General features: G+C 39.6%; 1 protein-coding gene across 4 annotated transcripts in view; it reads right to left on the bottom strand.

The window, feature by feature from the left end:
• LOC124262091 (fatty-acid amide hydrolase 1-like) overlaps positions 1-18,208 on the bottom strand; it is a 34,462-nt gene extending 16,254 nt beyond the window's left edge. The window contains exons 1-8 of one of the 4 annotated variants that reach the window (XM_046696534.1): positions 17,796-18,208; positions 8,711-8,926; positions 7,263-7,376; positions 6,628-6,684; positions 4,666-4,755; positions 3,584-3,655; positions 1,691-1,752; positions 955-1,161 (exon numbers count right to left, since the gene is read on the bottom strand). In XM_046696534.1, coding sequence (XP_046552490.1) covers positions 955-1,161; positions 1,691-1,752; positions 3,584-3,655; positions 4,666-4,755; positions 6,628-6,684; positions 7,263-7,376; positions 8,711-8,911 — 803 coding nt within the window. In that variant the 5' untranslated portion in view covers positions 8,912-8,926; positions 17,796-18,208. Of the gene's footprint in view, positions 1-954; positions 1,162-1,690; positions 1,753-3,583; positions 3,656-4,665; positions 4,756-6,627; positions 6,685-7,262; positions 7,377-8,710; positions 8,927-14,564; positions 14,812-17,795 lie in introns of those variants that run through there. The other 3 variants (XM_046696535.1, XM_046696533.1, XM_046696536.1) reach the window with 3 other exon arrangements.
• Between the last annotated feature and the right edge of the window lie 452 nt (positions 18,209-18,660).

Genomic DNA, 18,660 nt, shown 5'->3' with positions numbered 1-18,660 from the left:
ACGGTATTGTATGACTAGCTTACCCAAGTCTCTCTCCACGGTCGGGTTTGAGGCCACGGTATTGTATGACTAGCTTACCCAAGTCTCTCCACAGTCGGTTTGAGGCCACGGTATTGTATGACTAGCTTACCCAAGTCTCTCCACGGTCGGTTTGAGGCCACGGTATTGTATGACTAGCTTACCCAAGTCTCTCCACAGTCGGTTTGAGGCCACAGTATTGTATGACTAGCTTACCCAAGTCTCTCCCACGGTCGGTTTGAGGCCACGGTATTGTATGACTAGCTTACCCAAGTCTCTCCACGGTCGGTTTGAGGCCACGGTATTGTATGACTAGCTTACCCAAGTCTCTCCACGGTCGGTTTGAGGCCACGGTATTGTATGACTAGCTTACCCAAGTCTCTCCACGATTCGGTTTGAGGCCACGGTATTGTATGACTAGCTTACCCAAGTCTCTCCGCTGCCGGTTTGAGGCCACGCGGTTTGTATGACTAAGCTTACCCAAGTCTCTCCACGGTCGGTTGAGGCCACGGTATTGTATGACTAGCTTACCCAAGTCTCTCCACGGTCGGATTGAGGCCACGGTATTGTATGACTAGCTTACCCAAGTCTCTCCACGGTCGGATTGAGGCCACGGTATTGTATGACTAGCTTACCCAAGTCTCTCCACGGTCGGATTGAGGCCACGGTATTGTATGACTAGCTTACCCAAGTCTCTCCACGGTCGGATTGAGGCCACGGTATTGTATGACTAGCTTACCCAAGTCTCTCCGCGGTCGGATTGAGGCCACGCGGACAAGCTTACCCAGTCTCTCACGGGGATTGAGGCCACGGTATTGTATGAATAGCTTACCCAAGTCTCTCCGCGGTCGGATTGAGGCCACGGTATTGTATGACTAGCTTACCCAAGTCTCTCCACGGTCGGATTGAGGCCACGGTATTGTATGACTAGCTTACCCTAGTCTCTCCACGGTCGGTTTGAGGCCACACACACCACACATGTGGGACGGGATACGGATACTGCCGCCAATGTCGCTCCCCAAACCCAGACAGGATCCCCCTGACGCAATGAGCGCCCCCTCACCACTTGATGAACCACCAGGGCTACGGGACAGATCGTGAGGGTTTAGAGTCTCCCCATATATAGGATTGGAGCTGTCGAATCTGAAATAAATAACATACATGTGTTTGTTTGTTTGTTTGTTGTTTAATGGGGCACTTGGCAATATTCCAGCTAATGTGAGCGAGTGAATATTGGTTAATGCTGCATCAGCTATCTAGCAGCTATTCACAGCAATTTAGCTGTACATATTGTCTGTAAATAATCAGATCTGGACTTGATAATCTGGTGATTGATGGCATAAGCCTCAATCTACACAAATGAGATAAGCACACATGCGCCAACTAAGTCAGATGACCTGATCCATCTCTTATTACAAGTCCTGGATGCTGAGACTTATGTTCTTACCCAGAATCCCACAGTAACATCATATGAATCAGTTTGGCACATAAAACAAAGGGGGATAACCCTTGCACAAAGACAAAAGATCCAAAAGTCCAAAATTCATTGTTCAGAAATATTCCAGCCTTATGATGGCAACCCATAAAAAATCAGGTTGAGCCAGACAAACCAGTGATTGATATCATGAGCAACATCTTAAGGGGAAGGGCGGCCAAAGTGGGCAGTACTCACGTCATCATAGTCTGGGGAATGTTGGTGCGGACAAACGGAATGGCGCCTTGAGATTTCAACACCTGCAGCAAACCCACAACATTCAGACAGAAACATCTCACTTAACTATTTCAACATACAGTGATGGTATCCTTAAGTTTGCCATTTGGGTTAAATCTCATAAACAGTATTAAATATCTCACCTCTTACAGCGATATGGTAACATGTGAATGTCCTTAAAGATTTATTTTGTATTTGAAGACGGAGTTCATGGGACAGAATAATAAAAAATCCAACGGCAAATATATTGTTTATATCTAATGGATCCAACCTATGTATTTTTAGTGCCTTGACTGAATCATGATACAGAAGTGCTGAGAATTCACATTACTTTTAAGAATCTCTTCAAGTACATGTACACCAGCAAGTAATATTTTACTCCCTTTTCTAAATTATATTTGACACAGATATATATGAATGTTTTAATTGTCAGATTTGGTGGGAAAGCTCTCAGTTAGAAAAAACACCTGCGCTTCTGTTTTATGAAACTTAACCCTCAAGCATTTTCTATCTTCCAGAAAAAATAACTGTGAGAACCAAATATAATTGTTACTTGTATATTATTGTGTCGCTTCAACTGAACCAAATCATGACTGTGACTTGTTTTTCAGTGATTTTAAGAAGATTCAAAGTCTCTTATATGGCTGGCTATAAATAGAGAATTCACCCAAGTGTCTTCTGATATCAATTATATCAACACGAAGTTGATAAAGTTACAAATATCCCAGGCTTGCCGAGGATATTTTTACTTTATCAACGAGTGTTGATATTTTGATATCAGAAGATCACTACGAGGTGAGATTCTATTTATCATCCAAAATCACTCCTCATTAATTTTCAATGAAAAATGTACATCTCTGGACATGGTACTGCCATTAGACTTGCAGTGCAGCGATGTCATAGCATTGTGACGCCATCAAGTACATGACGTCATAGCATTGTCAGGGCATTGTACAAAGTCTACTGTCAAAACGATATCTCCTAGGGAGATATCGCTTGATCTCACACAAGCGATATATCTCCTGTGGAACATTTTGGATGATAATACTGGTTAACCGGTATATTGCAATTCGAACATTACAATACGATATATTGTTGTACACTTTTCGCGAACTGGTTCCCCCCATTACGATCGGCAATTTCCGTGACCATGATTGGTAATTTTCGTGATGTAGTCAAAAATACTAATAACATTTGTATTTCCTTTATATTTTTATGCATTAATAGTTTTGAGAATGTTTATTGGTCATATAATTGCATTTGCTTGACTTTTAAACCACATAAATTAAAAAAATAGATTGGTAGTGATAAACCAACAAATAAGCCGCTGCAGACGCTTTTTGTACAATGACATCTGAGTCCTGACAGTGGCCAGTGGCATTATTTCAAAAGAAAGGAAACAGTAATTTCATTACCTTAAACCATGTGTTACACTTTCACAAAATATTGCAATACATGTTGCAATATGTCAACACATGTCACAATATATCGCAAAACGAAAATTTTGGCAATACCCAACCCTAGTCTCTTAAAATAAGTGCGAAATACATGTACATAAATGTAACCATTTCCATACATAAAGTGAAAAAATGAAACTAATTAATACACTCTGCGCCCCTAACGAATTAAAAATTCATGGCTGTATTAAATCATTCAATTTGCTTAAATTGTACATAGCCATGTTACACACAACTGACATCTCTATTCTCATATATAGATATACATCCAAAGTTCAGGGTTATCAACAGTTGATTTTCTTCACCCTGATGCTGAAACCTCAATTATTGACATGGACTTAAATATATATCTGATAATAATCAAAAAGCAACAAGGTGTTTCAGTACAATGGCTGACCTGTATGTAAGGAGCATCGTGGTCCAGAGGCTTGTGTATGAAGTGCTGCATCCCTGCCGTACAGTCGTATCCCTGTGGACATGCAGACCTTGTTAATTGGACCTATACAATTCCATCAAAGTTATATAATTTACAGCACTCCGTTATCCCTCTGTAGAAAGATCTGAAAATTCCTCACAAGACGTCCTGACAGGGAAACCATCAGTAAACTCTACTGGCCATTCTAAATGAAAGTTTATGGGCCAAACAGTTGTCAGCTTTCAATTTCTGAAACAATTTGGTTTCTTTACCACCTCTATACAGCAATGTTCAACTAGACTCGGAACACAAATATTCCTTTAATGGTTCCCTTAAGGGAGCAGTTGACATGGCCATCAGATACGACAGGTGTAAAAAATATTAATATGTCCTCAGTCTGTGAATGACAGAGGGAGATACCAGAAGACGGCGAGGAACACTTCTTATGGATTCACCATCCTGTAACCATGCAATGGCCCTGCTTCTGTCTTTGGCGCTTAACGGTCTGCTCTGTGGCATGGTGAAGAAGTTGTGAGGCTTCAATACTATCTGTAGCTTCTTTTAAAGGAAATGTTCCCACAAGCTGCATGGGAAGTCTGTCTTCCACATGCACTAGAGTGTTGTGTTTGGGCGTTTGAATCAAACATGGTGCTGGTGTGTTTCAGCACCCTTGTTTTTCGCTGTTTTTGACAATGTTTCATTTCACTCAAACTCAACGAATATTGAATCAGTTGCTTCACTGCATGTTCCAACATGTCATTCAAAGTGCCCATTAAGCACACAAAACGTTGCATTTACTTTAAAGTATAAATGACCTCGTCACGTTTAAGTTTATATGTGACTATCAAAGTTTAGGGTGTTCCCATACTTTTTGTTTGTAGTATATTAACAAACCATAATTAGTGGTTCCTTTGAGTTCGTCATATTCTTAGTCTACTGTGGAGCGTTTATTATTTAAGTGGATCACATGGTTCATAAAATGAAATCTTAACTATTTTCACATCCTTTTCAATGATTTGTTGTGGCTTTTGAATCCAGAAGATAATTCTGTAAACAAAACTAACCTTGACATAGAAGGCCTCCTTGATGCTGATCGGGACCCCATGAAGCGGTCCTTTCTTGCTCCTCTGACGATCCAGCTTAGCAGCCTGTTCCTGCAGACAAAACCTCCGTTTTACAAATGTATCTATTTTCCTACGAAAAATCACTGACTGCTGTTTGACACCGTAGAGTGAGTGAGTGAATGCGTTGGGTGAAATTCCGCTATGAACACTACACCAGTTATAAACAGACAATTTAATGACAACTGGGTATGGTCCTGACACACCTAGAAACATATACAGGGCCAAGCAGGATTTGAAGCCACAAACAGACTTTTTTGCTCAAGGGAGAAAACTCTGCACAGCAAATTGTGGCAATACATGGGGGTAGATACATTAGCAAGCAATTGAGATAAAGAAACTGAGAAAATAAGAACGTGAAATAATATTGTTAATTTTTCAATTTCAAACAAAATAGCAATTTTTCTGCCTCGGAAGGTCACTCAGTTTAGAATCCTGGATAAATAACTATAAGATTTAATGACTGTACATGTAGGAGTTACTTCCCTTTCCTAGTAACTCAATGATTGCTCTGGCTGTGTCACCATATTGCGATAATATTGCGAACCCTAGATAAATTTGGGTTATTCCCATATGATCCATATGTACTGGAGGTTATTTGAGAGTGAGGAGTCTTTAGTTAAAATTGGATCAGGGTCTTATCAAACCGACATCAGTCAGTTGTGGAACAATTTCGGAGAAGAAAGAACTTCAATTTGGAGTGCCTCAAGGGTCAGTCAGGTCCGATTCTGTTTGTCATTTTATATTCTTTGGAGACATAGCCGATCACACAACCTTGCTTTTCACTTGTAAATGATACCCAAGTCTGGTTTCAAGCCTCTGCAGTCGCATCCTCGAGCAGCATGTTCGGGTAATTCAAAGCATTGCTGATATCCAAAAAATGGATGACCAGTCATTTCCTGAAGCTGAATCAAGACAAAACAGAAGTGCTCATTCTCTGTTCAAGTTCAACAGGTTGTCTTCAATAATTCGAAATTAATGGTTGTATCATTGAACCCACTGATCATGCTCGCAATCTTGGGGTGATATTTGACAGCACTATTAGGCAAGAATGCCTACTATTTCATCCGCAATGCAGCTTAATCAGGAAGTAATCATTCAGCAAACTGCTGCAAGATTGATGTAAGCCTATGTAGTATCTCTGTTGGACTATTGCAATGCTCTGCTGCAGGGGATTCAGAATACTTCTGAGCAAGTTACAGAGTCCAGAACTCAGCTGCCCGAACAACAACAGAGCATATACCCAGATAATTCAGATGCGTTAAGCACAACGTTGGCAATGGTTTTGCCAACATTGCCAACGTTGAACAACCCACCCTATCTGGGTAACCCCTGCTTTGCACTGGTTACCAATACTACAACGTTATCCATTACAGAATATTGGTACTGATGTTCCAAAGCCTTTGGTGCACAACACGGCACCAGTTTATCTCTCAAACCTTGTGCAATAATATCAACCAACACATCATCTGAGGTCATCACAACAACACATGTGCCAGACAGTAGTCAGCCGGACCAGGACACTTGGTGAAAGGTCTTTTCAGGTTGTCGGCCCTGCTTTGCTGAACAAATTACCCCTCTCTCTTCGATCAGTAGAGACATTCAGTACTTTCAAATCCAGATTAAAAACTCAATTGTTCAGCACTGCAGACAGAGTTCAGCAGCTCTTGAGCAGTCTTCTTAAGACTGGATATTAGCTTTATGTAAATTATATATTTTTAGTTTGTGCAACAACAAGGTTCATTTCCATAATTACCATTCCATTATGCGATATTAGCATAAATGTATATCAATGTAATGTAATGTAATTAGTTTCTGATATTGAGTTAATATCATATTGTAGTTGTGGTCTGGAACTTTGTGCAACTTCATCGACATTGACATAGTTTTGATCATGTGACATACCTCAGCTTCCATCAGCGGCTCAACCACACAGTTCAGCTTCTCGTTCATCTCCATCGCCTGGACAAACCCAGCAGAAAATACAACATGGCATTATCATTTTGGACTGATCAAAAAACCCGATCTCATTAATCAACTGCATCTCAGATTTTACAAAACCTCCAAGGTAGTTGTGTGAGGGAAACTTTCTCACATCGCAGTACGATTCAATATCTTTTATACACCTTGCTGGGTATTATTATCATGATGCTTCTCTAACAACCAAAGGAATTAAATCCAAAATATATAATGTTACATTTGTCCATTTTCTAAATGGCATTGTGTATCCATAGCTATGTTTTGGTTTTGTTGTTATATTTAGGACATATATTTTCAGCCCCAAGAAAGGAAGTACCAGCAAAACAGTTCCAAATTTATTCTAATACAGATAAAACTATTTTAATGGCTAAGCAACCGAGACTTGTATATCGCTGATCAGAAGGAGGAAGATGCTCAAATGCTGAGTCTCACACTACTGCATCAAATGTAATACTTGGAAATTTTAGAAACAATTGCTCTTATACGGTTTTCACAGTTTTCTTATAAATATAGCTCAATTGTAACATTGTCTCTTTGAAAGAATTACAAGAAGTTTGTACCTTTGACTGGTAAGCTCGTAACACCTCCATGCACTTGAGCTGCCCTGACTGGAGCTGTGCCTGCAGTTCAGCCAATGACAGACTCAGAATCCGCTCTCGGTGAGGCACTGTCAGCTGATCACAGGGAAATAAACGAAATTCATAATTATTTATCTGCCATGAATATTGCTGCAAGTCTAACTCTCTATAAAAGCTGTCCATATAAATGATAAGAAAACAGCCTAAAATGCATCACTAAACCATGAGTCAGGAAGGATAACAATATATGGATGAACAACTTCTTTGTTACAGTGAGTGCAATGTTTGGATGTAGGTTCTGACAATGTGGTAATTATAGATGCATGTACTTAGATTCCTGTTCAGGTAGGTGTACTTATTATGGTGGTTGTTTTACACCACTCTCATATTCTAGGTGTACAATGGCAGCCAGAGAAAACTGTGTGGTCCACATAATCCAGTGATTGATATCATGAGCAGCAATCAACAACCTTGAGGTAAACTAACAGGCAATTGTTCTTGCCACCATATCTCAACACTCAACAAGTGTCTGCCACTAACATGGCAATGTCCCCACTGCTAAAGAAGGATGAAATATAACATATTTACTAGTTTTTATATTTTGGTCACATAGAAGATTACCTTTTGTATGATGTAGATATTGCGTTGACAAGATTTTGAAAAGTTTCATGTGACCTTGAAAATAAGGTCAAGGTCACCCTGAAATATCTGGTGTCTAGGTAATAGTAGGCTGTCGACATAATTGAAAACATAGAAGCGTTTTATGAGATATGGCGTTTATGTAAGTTTGAAAAGTGGTCAGCGTCATGGTGACCTTGAAAATAAGGTCAAGGTCACCCAAATCAACTGGAGTCTGTGTGATCCCCCAATGTAGACTGTCACCAAATTTGAAGACATTGGGTACAACAGTTCACGAGATATCGCGTTAACAAGAATCGGGATGTACGTATGTATGGACGGACGCTGCTGAATACACAGTCCCCCGTTCTGCGTTGCGGTGGGGGACAATCAAGTAAGCCACCTTTCACAACCAGCATGGGTTGCTGTGGATCAGTTCTATCAATAATTATGACCAAAAAAATTACTTTCAAAGTTTCCTTTCCTCTTATCCTTGAACAATGCAGTAAACCGTTTAACATCACTTTCATATGTAATTGACCTGTGAAGACCCGGGTTAGAATTGGTCTTCAGCGAACCATGCTTGTGGTAAAAGGTGATTAACGGGATAGGTTGTCAGACTCGCTGACTTGCTTGATGTCATCGTATCTCAGTTTCCTAGATTGATGCTCATGTAGTTGATCAATGGTTTGTCTGGTCCAGATTTGATTATTTTCAGACCGCAGCTATACGTGGCGTTAAACAACAAACCAACCAACCAAATTATACGCAACCGGATATCATGCAACATTTAAAATAATTTTTTATCTCACCCCTTCTGTTCTAAGTCTTTCCACCAAGTCCTGACATGATTTTCTAACTTCATTTTGTTTCTGTTGGATGCGATCGTGCAGTTTCTTGTTCCGCACGACCCGGTGAAAAATGTACCAGCCAAGACAAACACTGGTGGCAAATCCCGCAACCTTCTGCCAGAACAGCGAGTCCCACTCATCGATGAACCAGGGCAGCTGCATCTTCACCCACCGGGTCTGGAAACAAACACAGAGGCATGAAGGATGAATACAGCATTAAATGTGGACAAGGTCATTTTCTTCCTAGTATGTTCACAATACTGTACATTAGTTTTTACCTGCCCAGTGACTGGGACTATATTGCTTTGATCATTCTTCTTTCATTGTTGTCTGTACTTATTGCTTTTTCTAAGATGCCTAGCTGTTAGAACAATCGAAAATAAAATACATTATCAGACAACAAATGTATAGTTTTTTGATGACGTAACAATTTAATGACGTTATCCCGTCACTGCACCATTCTAGTGTGCGCCTTCGTAATCGAACCATTTTACATTACGTCACAATGTAAGCGACGTCATGACGCATGTCAGTTGTCATCGCCTCGTACGGCCTCCTACAGTAAACTACTCCGTTGCATCCCCTTTCTTGGTTTGCAGTTGCTTCACGCAGCTAACATCACTGGTGGAAACATTACGTTTATGTTTTACGACGGTTAAAATGTGTCAATTTAACTCACAAGTTTTCAGCGGCACGGTAATGTTCGCAATGTTTACATTCCCACAATGCAATCGTGGAATGTCACTTGACTACTCAGCTTCATCTGGATGTACTGATCTAAACTTACGTTGGTAGTAGAAATGCGACGTTCATATTGCCCCATATGGTTTACGTTAATGACAGATGTAATTAAAATAATTCAGAGGAGATATTTAATCCGAACGTAAACCGTCATCAAACTGTTATCATTTGTTTTTTTCTGGTAACGTTCGTCTTAACGTTGGGGGGCAGACACATCAATAGAACAGCGAGCCAGTTAGCCCTGTGCCAGGATTCTTAATTTAGGTCACCGACACCTTCGTTTGTTTTCGGCCTTAAATTAATCGTAATTATCCTTAGAAAGTATTACATTTGGCATCTTAGAAAAGAAATACAGTTCGCAAGCGTCCTCGTACTTTAACATTATAATAGTTCAGGGCGAAAGTGTGTTTTATTACACTATACATGGTGGTAGAGCGAACTGTATTTCTTAAATGAATGTTGGTGCTAATTATTTTGTTTCTGGCTTCCATTTGTTTGTTCTGGCCTCAATTTGTCAATCTCTGTTGCGTTTATCTATTGGTGCTATTACTCTCTACCCCCCACCTGCCCTTCATCCATTCACTATCCGGCTTCCAGCTGTCCATCAGTTATCGACACTTTTTAACTGTTGGCTTCTATTCAGCGTTAATTAGCTGTTAAGTGTTGGCATCCATTCAGCGCTAATTAACTGTAAGTGCTGACTTCCATTTGTCCTTTGCCAATCACACATTGCTCCAGTTAACTGTTGCATGTTGACTTCCATTGTTTAGCCTGCATCTTTGTTGTCTTATGACTTTTGTTGTTCTTACATGTACACATACATGCTCCCTGCCTCATGCCATCCATTCATCTGATGACTGACTGACTGAGTTTGGTTTTACGCCGCTTTTAGCAATATTCCAGCAACATCACGGCGGGGAACACCAGAAATGGGCTTCACACATTGTACCCATGTGGGGATTCGAACCCGGGTCTTCGGCGTGACGAGCCAACGCTTTAACCATTAGGCTACCCCACCGCCCCTTCATCTGATGAAGGAGTAAGGATATACGTCGTGTTCCTCATAATAAATAAGTTGACATCCATATAAACTCTCTTCCTTTGATACACAAAAAGCAGTTTTGCTATGCAAAAGGGAAAATTTGATTTTACTTGGCCTTTATTCCGTGTTATTTATAACATGGGTGTCTCATGACAATGAGAGTCATCCATGGACCCCAAGACCTGCAATATGGCGAGGATGACTAATTAATTATAATTCAATCCAAATATGAGGCAGGAGGCATTTTATTTTTCAGACATTTTCTAAACAGGTCAAGGCATTAGTGTACACTGGCTATTGACAGATGTGATTCAAATGAAGCTAATAGAGGGATAGAAATACTGTTTTTGTAAGTGTGCCCTATTGCACTAGACAAATACTTTAGATGTCCCTTCAGAAATCAAGTTTTTAGAATAAATGACTGTAGCCATGATGATGATCATTTGAAATTTATTGTTAGAAAACAACAAATGTAACCCATTTTCTGTTATCCCTGATATGTCTTCTGTTTCAGATGGCTTTCTTAAGCTCCATTTGTTCTGCTTTCACAACACCCTTAATAGCTAAGAATTTTGTGACAGGTTGACTTGTTCGTTATATCTAACATACACAATTTCCTCTTCAATAACCGGACTATCAGAACTCCCAACACTCTAAATTAAAAAAAACAAACAACCAGATTTCTTTACATCATCCATCGTGATTTCCTGGCCGAGAAAGTCAGTAACTGTTTTTGCTTGTTTGTCATTTGCATGTTTTGTTTTGGGGATTAAATGATTAAACAGGGCTCCAGATAATTTTTCAACATCAGGAGTACGTACTCCTTATTTTTTCAATATAGGACAACCGGGAAAATCTTAAGAGTACTGAATGGAATTTAATGGCACATCAGTAACCTTGTGTTTCGTGTCATATATGTACCACAACGTTGCTAGTCTTGTGTAAACAGGTCAATGAACAATAAAACAACACTCTTTCAGATAAATATGTCTGTAAATGATTCTAAGATTGTACACCATTGCCGTGGTGCGTATCTGCTACGTTTTCCAACCTACCATATCGTGCATATTTTTTATCCGTACATACGCCGATACGGCCCTTATCTGGAGCCCTGCTAAAGGTGAGTTATGCCCCTAAACAATTAGGCGTTCCGCAAGGGCAGCAAGAATATTTTTATCCCTGACATTTCAATATTTACCATGCTATGGCATGCTCATATATGGGGTATTTCAAACACTGTAATGTATGTTAAAAATATTTGTAAATGTTTGTGTTTTGAAGTAAAAATGAAAGAATAATGTGTAACAATTTTCTGCCTGTGGGTTTGGGGGACAACAAACACAAAAAAAGGATAAATAATAATAAATTTATTATTGCAGGGATACCAGAGAATATACAAACCTTTCTGAAATGCCTCAAAATATCAACTATATGACTATGACATCTGTCAAAGAATCTATGCGAGGTTAGGGTTCGAAATTAACACTTTGAGGTAGCAGATTTGCTATTCAAAATCCTATTTTGCTACCTGAAAAAAACCCACAGTAGCAACAACTTGCTACCTAGTATTTGTTAGTGACCTACATGTTTTGCTGAGACGTTTTCATCAGATCCTGTTTAGACTTAACCCTCCTGTAAATCATGACAGGGGGTACAACAGGAACTTGATTGCTCTTGGCGAAAATTTGGTTCAATGAATATTACTGTGAACCCTGTGGATGCAATATATATTTTTTCTGCATCCATTCTATTCATTTGTTTATAATGGATGCACATTTCTGAGTTGCATAAAAGTCAGAATGGTGAAAAACCTGAGGATGAATGGGGAGTAGAGTAATAATACAACAATTTCGGAGGATAATCAGGCCATTTCTTCTTTTTATCCTTTGGCAGTGTTCTAAGCAGTTCATGTAGTGTTCTGTTGAACCGCTCGCACTGTCCATTTCCTTGAGGGTGGTATGGAGTGGTTAGGCTCTCATGTACACCATACAGAGAACATAAACTGCTTACTACCTCTGACTCAAAATTCCTATCTTAGTCAGAATGAATTCTCTGGGGAGGCTCATATTGGTGGAACCATTCAGAAACTAATGCCTTAGCTGTGGTCATTGCTTTTTGGTCCTTCGTAGGAACTGCCACTGTAAACTATGTGAAGGCATCAGTGATTACCGGAACATTCTCTTTGCCACTTGTAGAGGGCTCCAGAACAGTAAAGTCCATGGCTACAATTTCTAAGGGTCTCGTTGCGAGAAGATGGCCAAATGGTGGTCTAATCTTTGGTTGTGGCATCTTTGCAACAGCACACCTTGTGGAATCTTTGCACCAGTTCTCCACATCCTTATACATGCCTGGCCAGAAACAACGATCCCTTAAAAGACTGAGTGTACACTCAATACCTTGATGTCCTGCCTCGTCATGTGTACTGGGAAGGATAAGTTGTCTAATCGGTCCAATGCAGGGATCTTGAATTTCTCTGTAAAGGGTGTGGATGGCATGCCAGAGCATGTTAAATATATGCTCTGGGGGGATGTGAATGACCACACCAGAGCATATCAAGCATATGTTCTGGGGTGTGGATAAGCATACCAGATATATGCTCTGGGGTGTGGAAGAGACTCGTCCAGGAAATAGTGCAATGCAGAGTGTTCGGTAGTAGTCGGGTTAAAATATATTAATTAATTTACAACAGCATTAACATATGTAACATGGTGGGATTTGATCCACAGACCATCTGATCTGAGGTCAAACGCCTTGTCCACATGACCAAGGAGGTTAACTCCATCAGCAAGCTGACATGGTATAGATGTCATCAGAGGGATTAACTCCAAGGCCTGCGACACTTATAAATGCCCATGAGCAAAAAAACACACTCTAATATATACAGACGGACTGTACACGCCAAGGCCAGCTACAGATGACATGTATCTTATTGAGGCTGAAGGGGTCGTTGTCGGCACGGGTACTACAGATATGTACCCCAGGTACGTTTCTGTATACAGAAACGTACCTTGGCCATAATGAGAACACAGAAACGTACCCTAGGACGATTCCATTCCCATTGTGTCGTATTCTTGACCGGAACTGTCATACTGTTGTGTTAGATACATTTGATAGCGTTATGTAAGTAATGAGAATACACAGTAACGGATATTTCGTGATGCACATGAATACCACTCGCTATCAGTTGAACGGGAACAACTACATACAGTTTCGCTTTTGGATTGCGGAATATGGACTCGTCCGCCTTTTAGGGTACCGGCTACGTTTCTGTATTTTGACTTTGTTTAGGGTACATACTACATATCTGTATACAGAAAGGTACCTGGGGTACGTATCTGTAGTACCTGTGCCAACAACGACCCCTTCAGCCTTATTGAGGGTTAAATGTTTATATTTTGTACATTAAGGATGAAACATAAATGCTCCAGGACATCTGGTATACAAATACCATATACAACCCATACTGTTAAAATGATAAATGAGGATAATGAAAATCCTGAATCTCATGTTGATTGCTATCTGTCTGAATATGAAGAAGCGTGTGTAGTATGACTATAAGATGTAATATTGAGTTCTGTATCTTTGAAAGGAGTATGGGACCTCACATCTGAGACACATTTTAAATATATCATCGACCATGTTTTAAGCTAAGTATTTACCTAACAATATCGAAAGTACCTCATATCAACTCAAGATCCACATCGAAAAGTGTTTTGAATCAAAGCAATATAAGGACAGATTTAAAACACACAGCGAGAGGATTAAATAGATCGCCACACACATAAATGGTCCCCATGTGCACTATTTTTCATAACATACACTATAACACGGCAATAATTTGTCGCCATGTTACGAACACCATTTCCGTGTTGCTATCTGCTTATCATTGATCATGCAGTCCCGGGCTGGGTTTAGGCGGGCTCGGTATACAGTCACCAATGGACGAGTTATTTTGCCTATAACCACTGGCTTGTGGGTGTGGTTGTGGTTTAATGTCATGTCATGTCATGTCAGGCACCATGCAAAACTTACTACGTCATCAGGTATCCAGAACATTATGTAACCCGCGGCAACAAATATTGGCGACAGCTACTTACACCTTTGACCCTTGCTAAACTGGTTTCTCGCGCAGCTGGATGCGCTCCGGGCCCGTCTTCAGACGAAAAGGGTTTTCTTCGCGGACAGTTCAAGATAACGATGAAAATGTTTGCGAGCCTTGTTCGATGTTCCCTAGACTAACATCTAATCTGTGAAATGAACATATTTTACAGAAAAGTACTGTTAAAAAAAAATAATCATAAAATGTGATGAAAAGAAGCCCAGAGACTTTCTTCATCTTCTGAAACTGGAAATCTAGACTTGCCACATATTCTAACTTGAATGGACTTTCTTGGATATACATATTTGTTTCAGGGTCTGAATGACTGACTAGATGTCAAACCAGAGACTATTATATGGTCTCTGGTCAAACATATGTTCAAAATTATGCTTAGAAATTGGGGTGGGTGGGGTGTTAATTGATTTTGTACATGACATGCAGGGGGGTCACCTATTTTGTACACAGATTATAGGGGGGGACGGGGGGAGGGGATTCACATATTGTACTTGCTTCTCCATAAAAATCCCCCCCCCCCCCCCCCCCCAAGCCATAAATTATGAACAGTCCCATATGTGAATTTGCTCACAGATGAATATAAGTATCTTTAGCATGCAACATAAGCCTAGTAAGTTTGCAATATATAGCACATCTATCGGGCAAGATAAACAGCAAGAAAAATAAATCTGGCATACAAGCAAATTTATTTACACATCTTTTACCTTTCGCATAACGGTAACGTATATGGACAAAATATCTGATTTTAAGAAAATTGGCGTACATGTGGCATTTAATCAGTGAAACTATTTCCATGTAAATACGTTTTTGTAAACTAGTGCACGCATTTTCTGAGTGCGCATGTGTCGTACTAGCTAAACAACAGTGTTAACAGTGTTAGACTAACGCTTGCTTATTCTCTGGACACACACAACCTGGGGAAATCTAGACTTGCTTAAAGCGAAGGCCATATTTTATTCGATATGGTCTCTGCTTAAAGTAAGGGTTTAGCATTGCAGAATGGGTTTATTTTTACCCCACCACCTCTTTAGCATTGCCGAAAGGGCTGGGAAGAAGGGGAAATAATATGGTTCAGGAACTGTGAGACAGACAATAGGGTTTCGGCTTTGATTTCCATAAGGAAATATTTCTTCTATCAGTCATGTAATCTGTTGCAACTGGTTGAATAAAAACGCTAGTGTTATAAACTCAGTTTTATCACCACAAAAGTTGCGAAGCGGTATACCCTCCTACATTTTTGGCCTATAACAATAGGCTGTGACGTCATTCGTTCACCAACAAAGGCTAAGTGCTTGCATCACATTGCGAGGCGCACGATATATTGTTATAGCGTACTTCGTATGGCTTGTTATTACTCGCCCGTGGAAGATACTGCAGTGCAATATTTTTACGGCAATATTACACTAGTGCAATACCGCTAGACATATGACGTAATAATAATGATTACAGTTATGACGTCACAATGCTAATTTAATGCCCCTGTCACAATGGTATGAGACCTTGCTTGACTCGCAGAAAATTGATTTAAGAAATACACTTCGCTCTACCACCATGTATAGTGTAATAAAACGCAAGCGTCCTCGTGCTTTAACTATAATAGTTCAGGGCAAAAGTGTGTTTTATTACACTATACATGGTGGTAGGGCGAACTGTATTTCTTTTCTAAGATGCCAAATTTAATACTTTCTAAAGATAATTACGATTAATTTAAGGCAGAAAACAAACGACGGTGTGGGTGACCTAAATTAAGAATCCTCGCACAGGGCTAACTGGCGCGCTGTTCTATTGATGTGTCTGCCCCCTACGTTAAGACGAACGTTACCAGAAAAAAACAAATGATAACAGTTTGATGACGGTTTACGTTCGGATTAAATATCTTCTCTGAATTATTTTAATTACAACTGTCATTAACGTAAACCATATGGGGCAATATGAACGTTGCATTTCTACTACCAGCGTAAGTTTAGATCAGTACATCCAGAGGAAGTTGAGTAGTCAAGCGACATTCCAAGATTGCATTGTGGGAATGTAAACATTACGAACGTTACCGTGTCGCTGAAAACTTGTGAGTCGAAATGCCACATTTTAACCGTCGTAAAACATAAACGTAATGTTTCCACCAGTGATGTTAGCTGCGTGAAGCAACAGCAAACCAAGAAAGGGGATGCAACGGTGTAGTTTACTGTAGGAGGCCGTACGAGGCGATGACGACTGACATGCATCATGACGTCGCTTACATTGTGACGTAATGTAAAATGGTTCGATTACGAGGGGGCACACTTACTAGAATGGCGCAGTGACGGGATAACGTCATTCAATTGTTACGTCATCAATAAACTATACCTTTATTGTCTGATAATGTATTTTTTTTTCGATTGTTCTAACCGCTAGGCATCTTAGAAATGAGAGTCATCACACTGTAGGCAGTTTCTATCAATTTATGTTGGAGAGTAATAAACAGAATACTAAACTCGCTTCCGTGAAATACCATTTTTATAAAACTCGTGAAAGATTTAGCATCATTTATCAAATCATTAACTCGTTTAATAAAAATGGTACTACTCGGAAGGTCGTTTAGTATCCTCTATATATATCATATGGAGACTAAAACATATTATCATTACTTGTTTAATAATCTATCTGATAGAAATATACATAAACGTCATGACGTCATAATGTAATTTGTTTTGTCCGTCACATATGACTTCACGCAGACGTGTTATCATACTGTACTGAGATCAGTCACACGAGAAATCACGAGAGAATATTCCACCGTAAATAACGTTATGGGCACTTAAACGTAACGATTAATCCGTAATATGTGTCGCACTAGAAGGCAAGGGAACTACTACAAGGCCAATGGGCTTTTTGAAACTCGAGGAACAATTTTCAAGGGGTGTACGTGCAAACGGTTATCTCGTAAAATCCCATTAGGCCGCCAGACCTTATTTCGATATTGGACATCGACACATCTTTAAGATATATGTTATGGTGGTACCCGGAACAGAAAAAGAACACTTTCATAATATTTAGTGACATACGTGTCACATGCCAAGTGTCTCACAATGACGACAGATTCATTTACAATTTCAGCAATTTTATATTGTTGTTGATACAGAAATCGCACAAACATTTCATAAATACTTAACTGGTTCCCAGATCTCTGTTCGCCGTGCGACTTTAATCCCGAAATTTCTTGAAAATATTAGACGGGTCTCAGTATACAAATGAAGTGCGGGTGAACTAGAAAACTGTTGAGCAGGCTAAGTCGAATATAATTGTTTACAGTTGACATACTTGAAACATGTGCATAGTTAGTTAGAGGTCAGGGTGACATTATCAGATTATATGTTTAAGATAACATTCAAACACTATTGGATGATGTTGACAAAACTGGTGTGGCGCTATGTATAGTGTTGGAGGTCATGGTGATATTATCAGATAACACGTCTAGCCTAGTTTACATGTTTTGTTCCTGGGGCAATCTGCCCTGGAGACAAATTCCATCATGTAAACACACTTGCCCCAATGGTCAAACCTTGCCCAAAGGGGTATTCTGCCCACGTTCAGGTGGAGCAAATTTGTTTTAAACATATTTTATTCATTCAAGAAAAGGATTGGGCACAAGTTATCCAACTTAGAAAAGCCCTCTCCAGATAATTACACAATTCATCTTACAACAAAGTACACAAGTGACAGACATAGGCTAGGATATGTACAACAGATGTTAACTGAGAAAGCGTTTTGTTTGAGAGATATAGATATGTACATATTTGAAAACATTCTGGTTGTCAGTGATTGAGAGACCTGCATTGCCTTGTAAGATAAGATTAATATCAATCAGTGTTCTATTTTTGACAATATGTTCTAAAGATTTTAACAGTTTATGTCTTTGAATAGTATACAAAGGACATTCAAGGAAGTAATGAAAAACATTCTCACATCTATGGCCACATTGACATGATGCGTCATTTTTTACATTTATTCTATATAAATCATAATTAAGTGTACTCG

Source organism: Haliotis rubra, unplaced genomic scaffold (assembly GCF_003918875.1).
Source record: "Haliotis rubra isolate DU_JTF1 unplaced genomic scaffold, ASM391887v1 Scf820, whole genome shotgun sequence".
In the NCBI taxonomy this organism is placed as follows: Eukaryota; Metazoa; Mollusca; class Gastropoda; order Lepetellida; family Haliotidae; genus Haliotis; species Haliotis rubra.
This window is presented reverse-complemented; position numbering and strand designations above follow the sequence as displayed.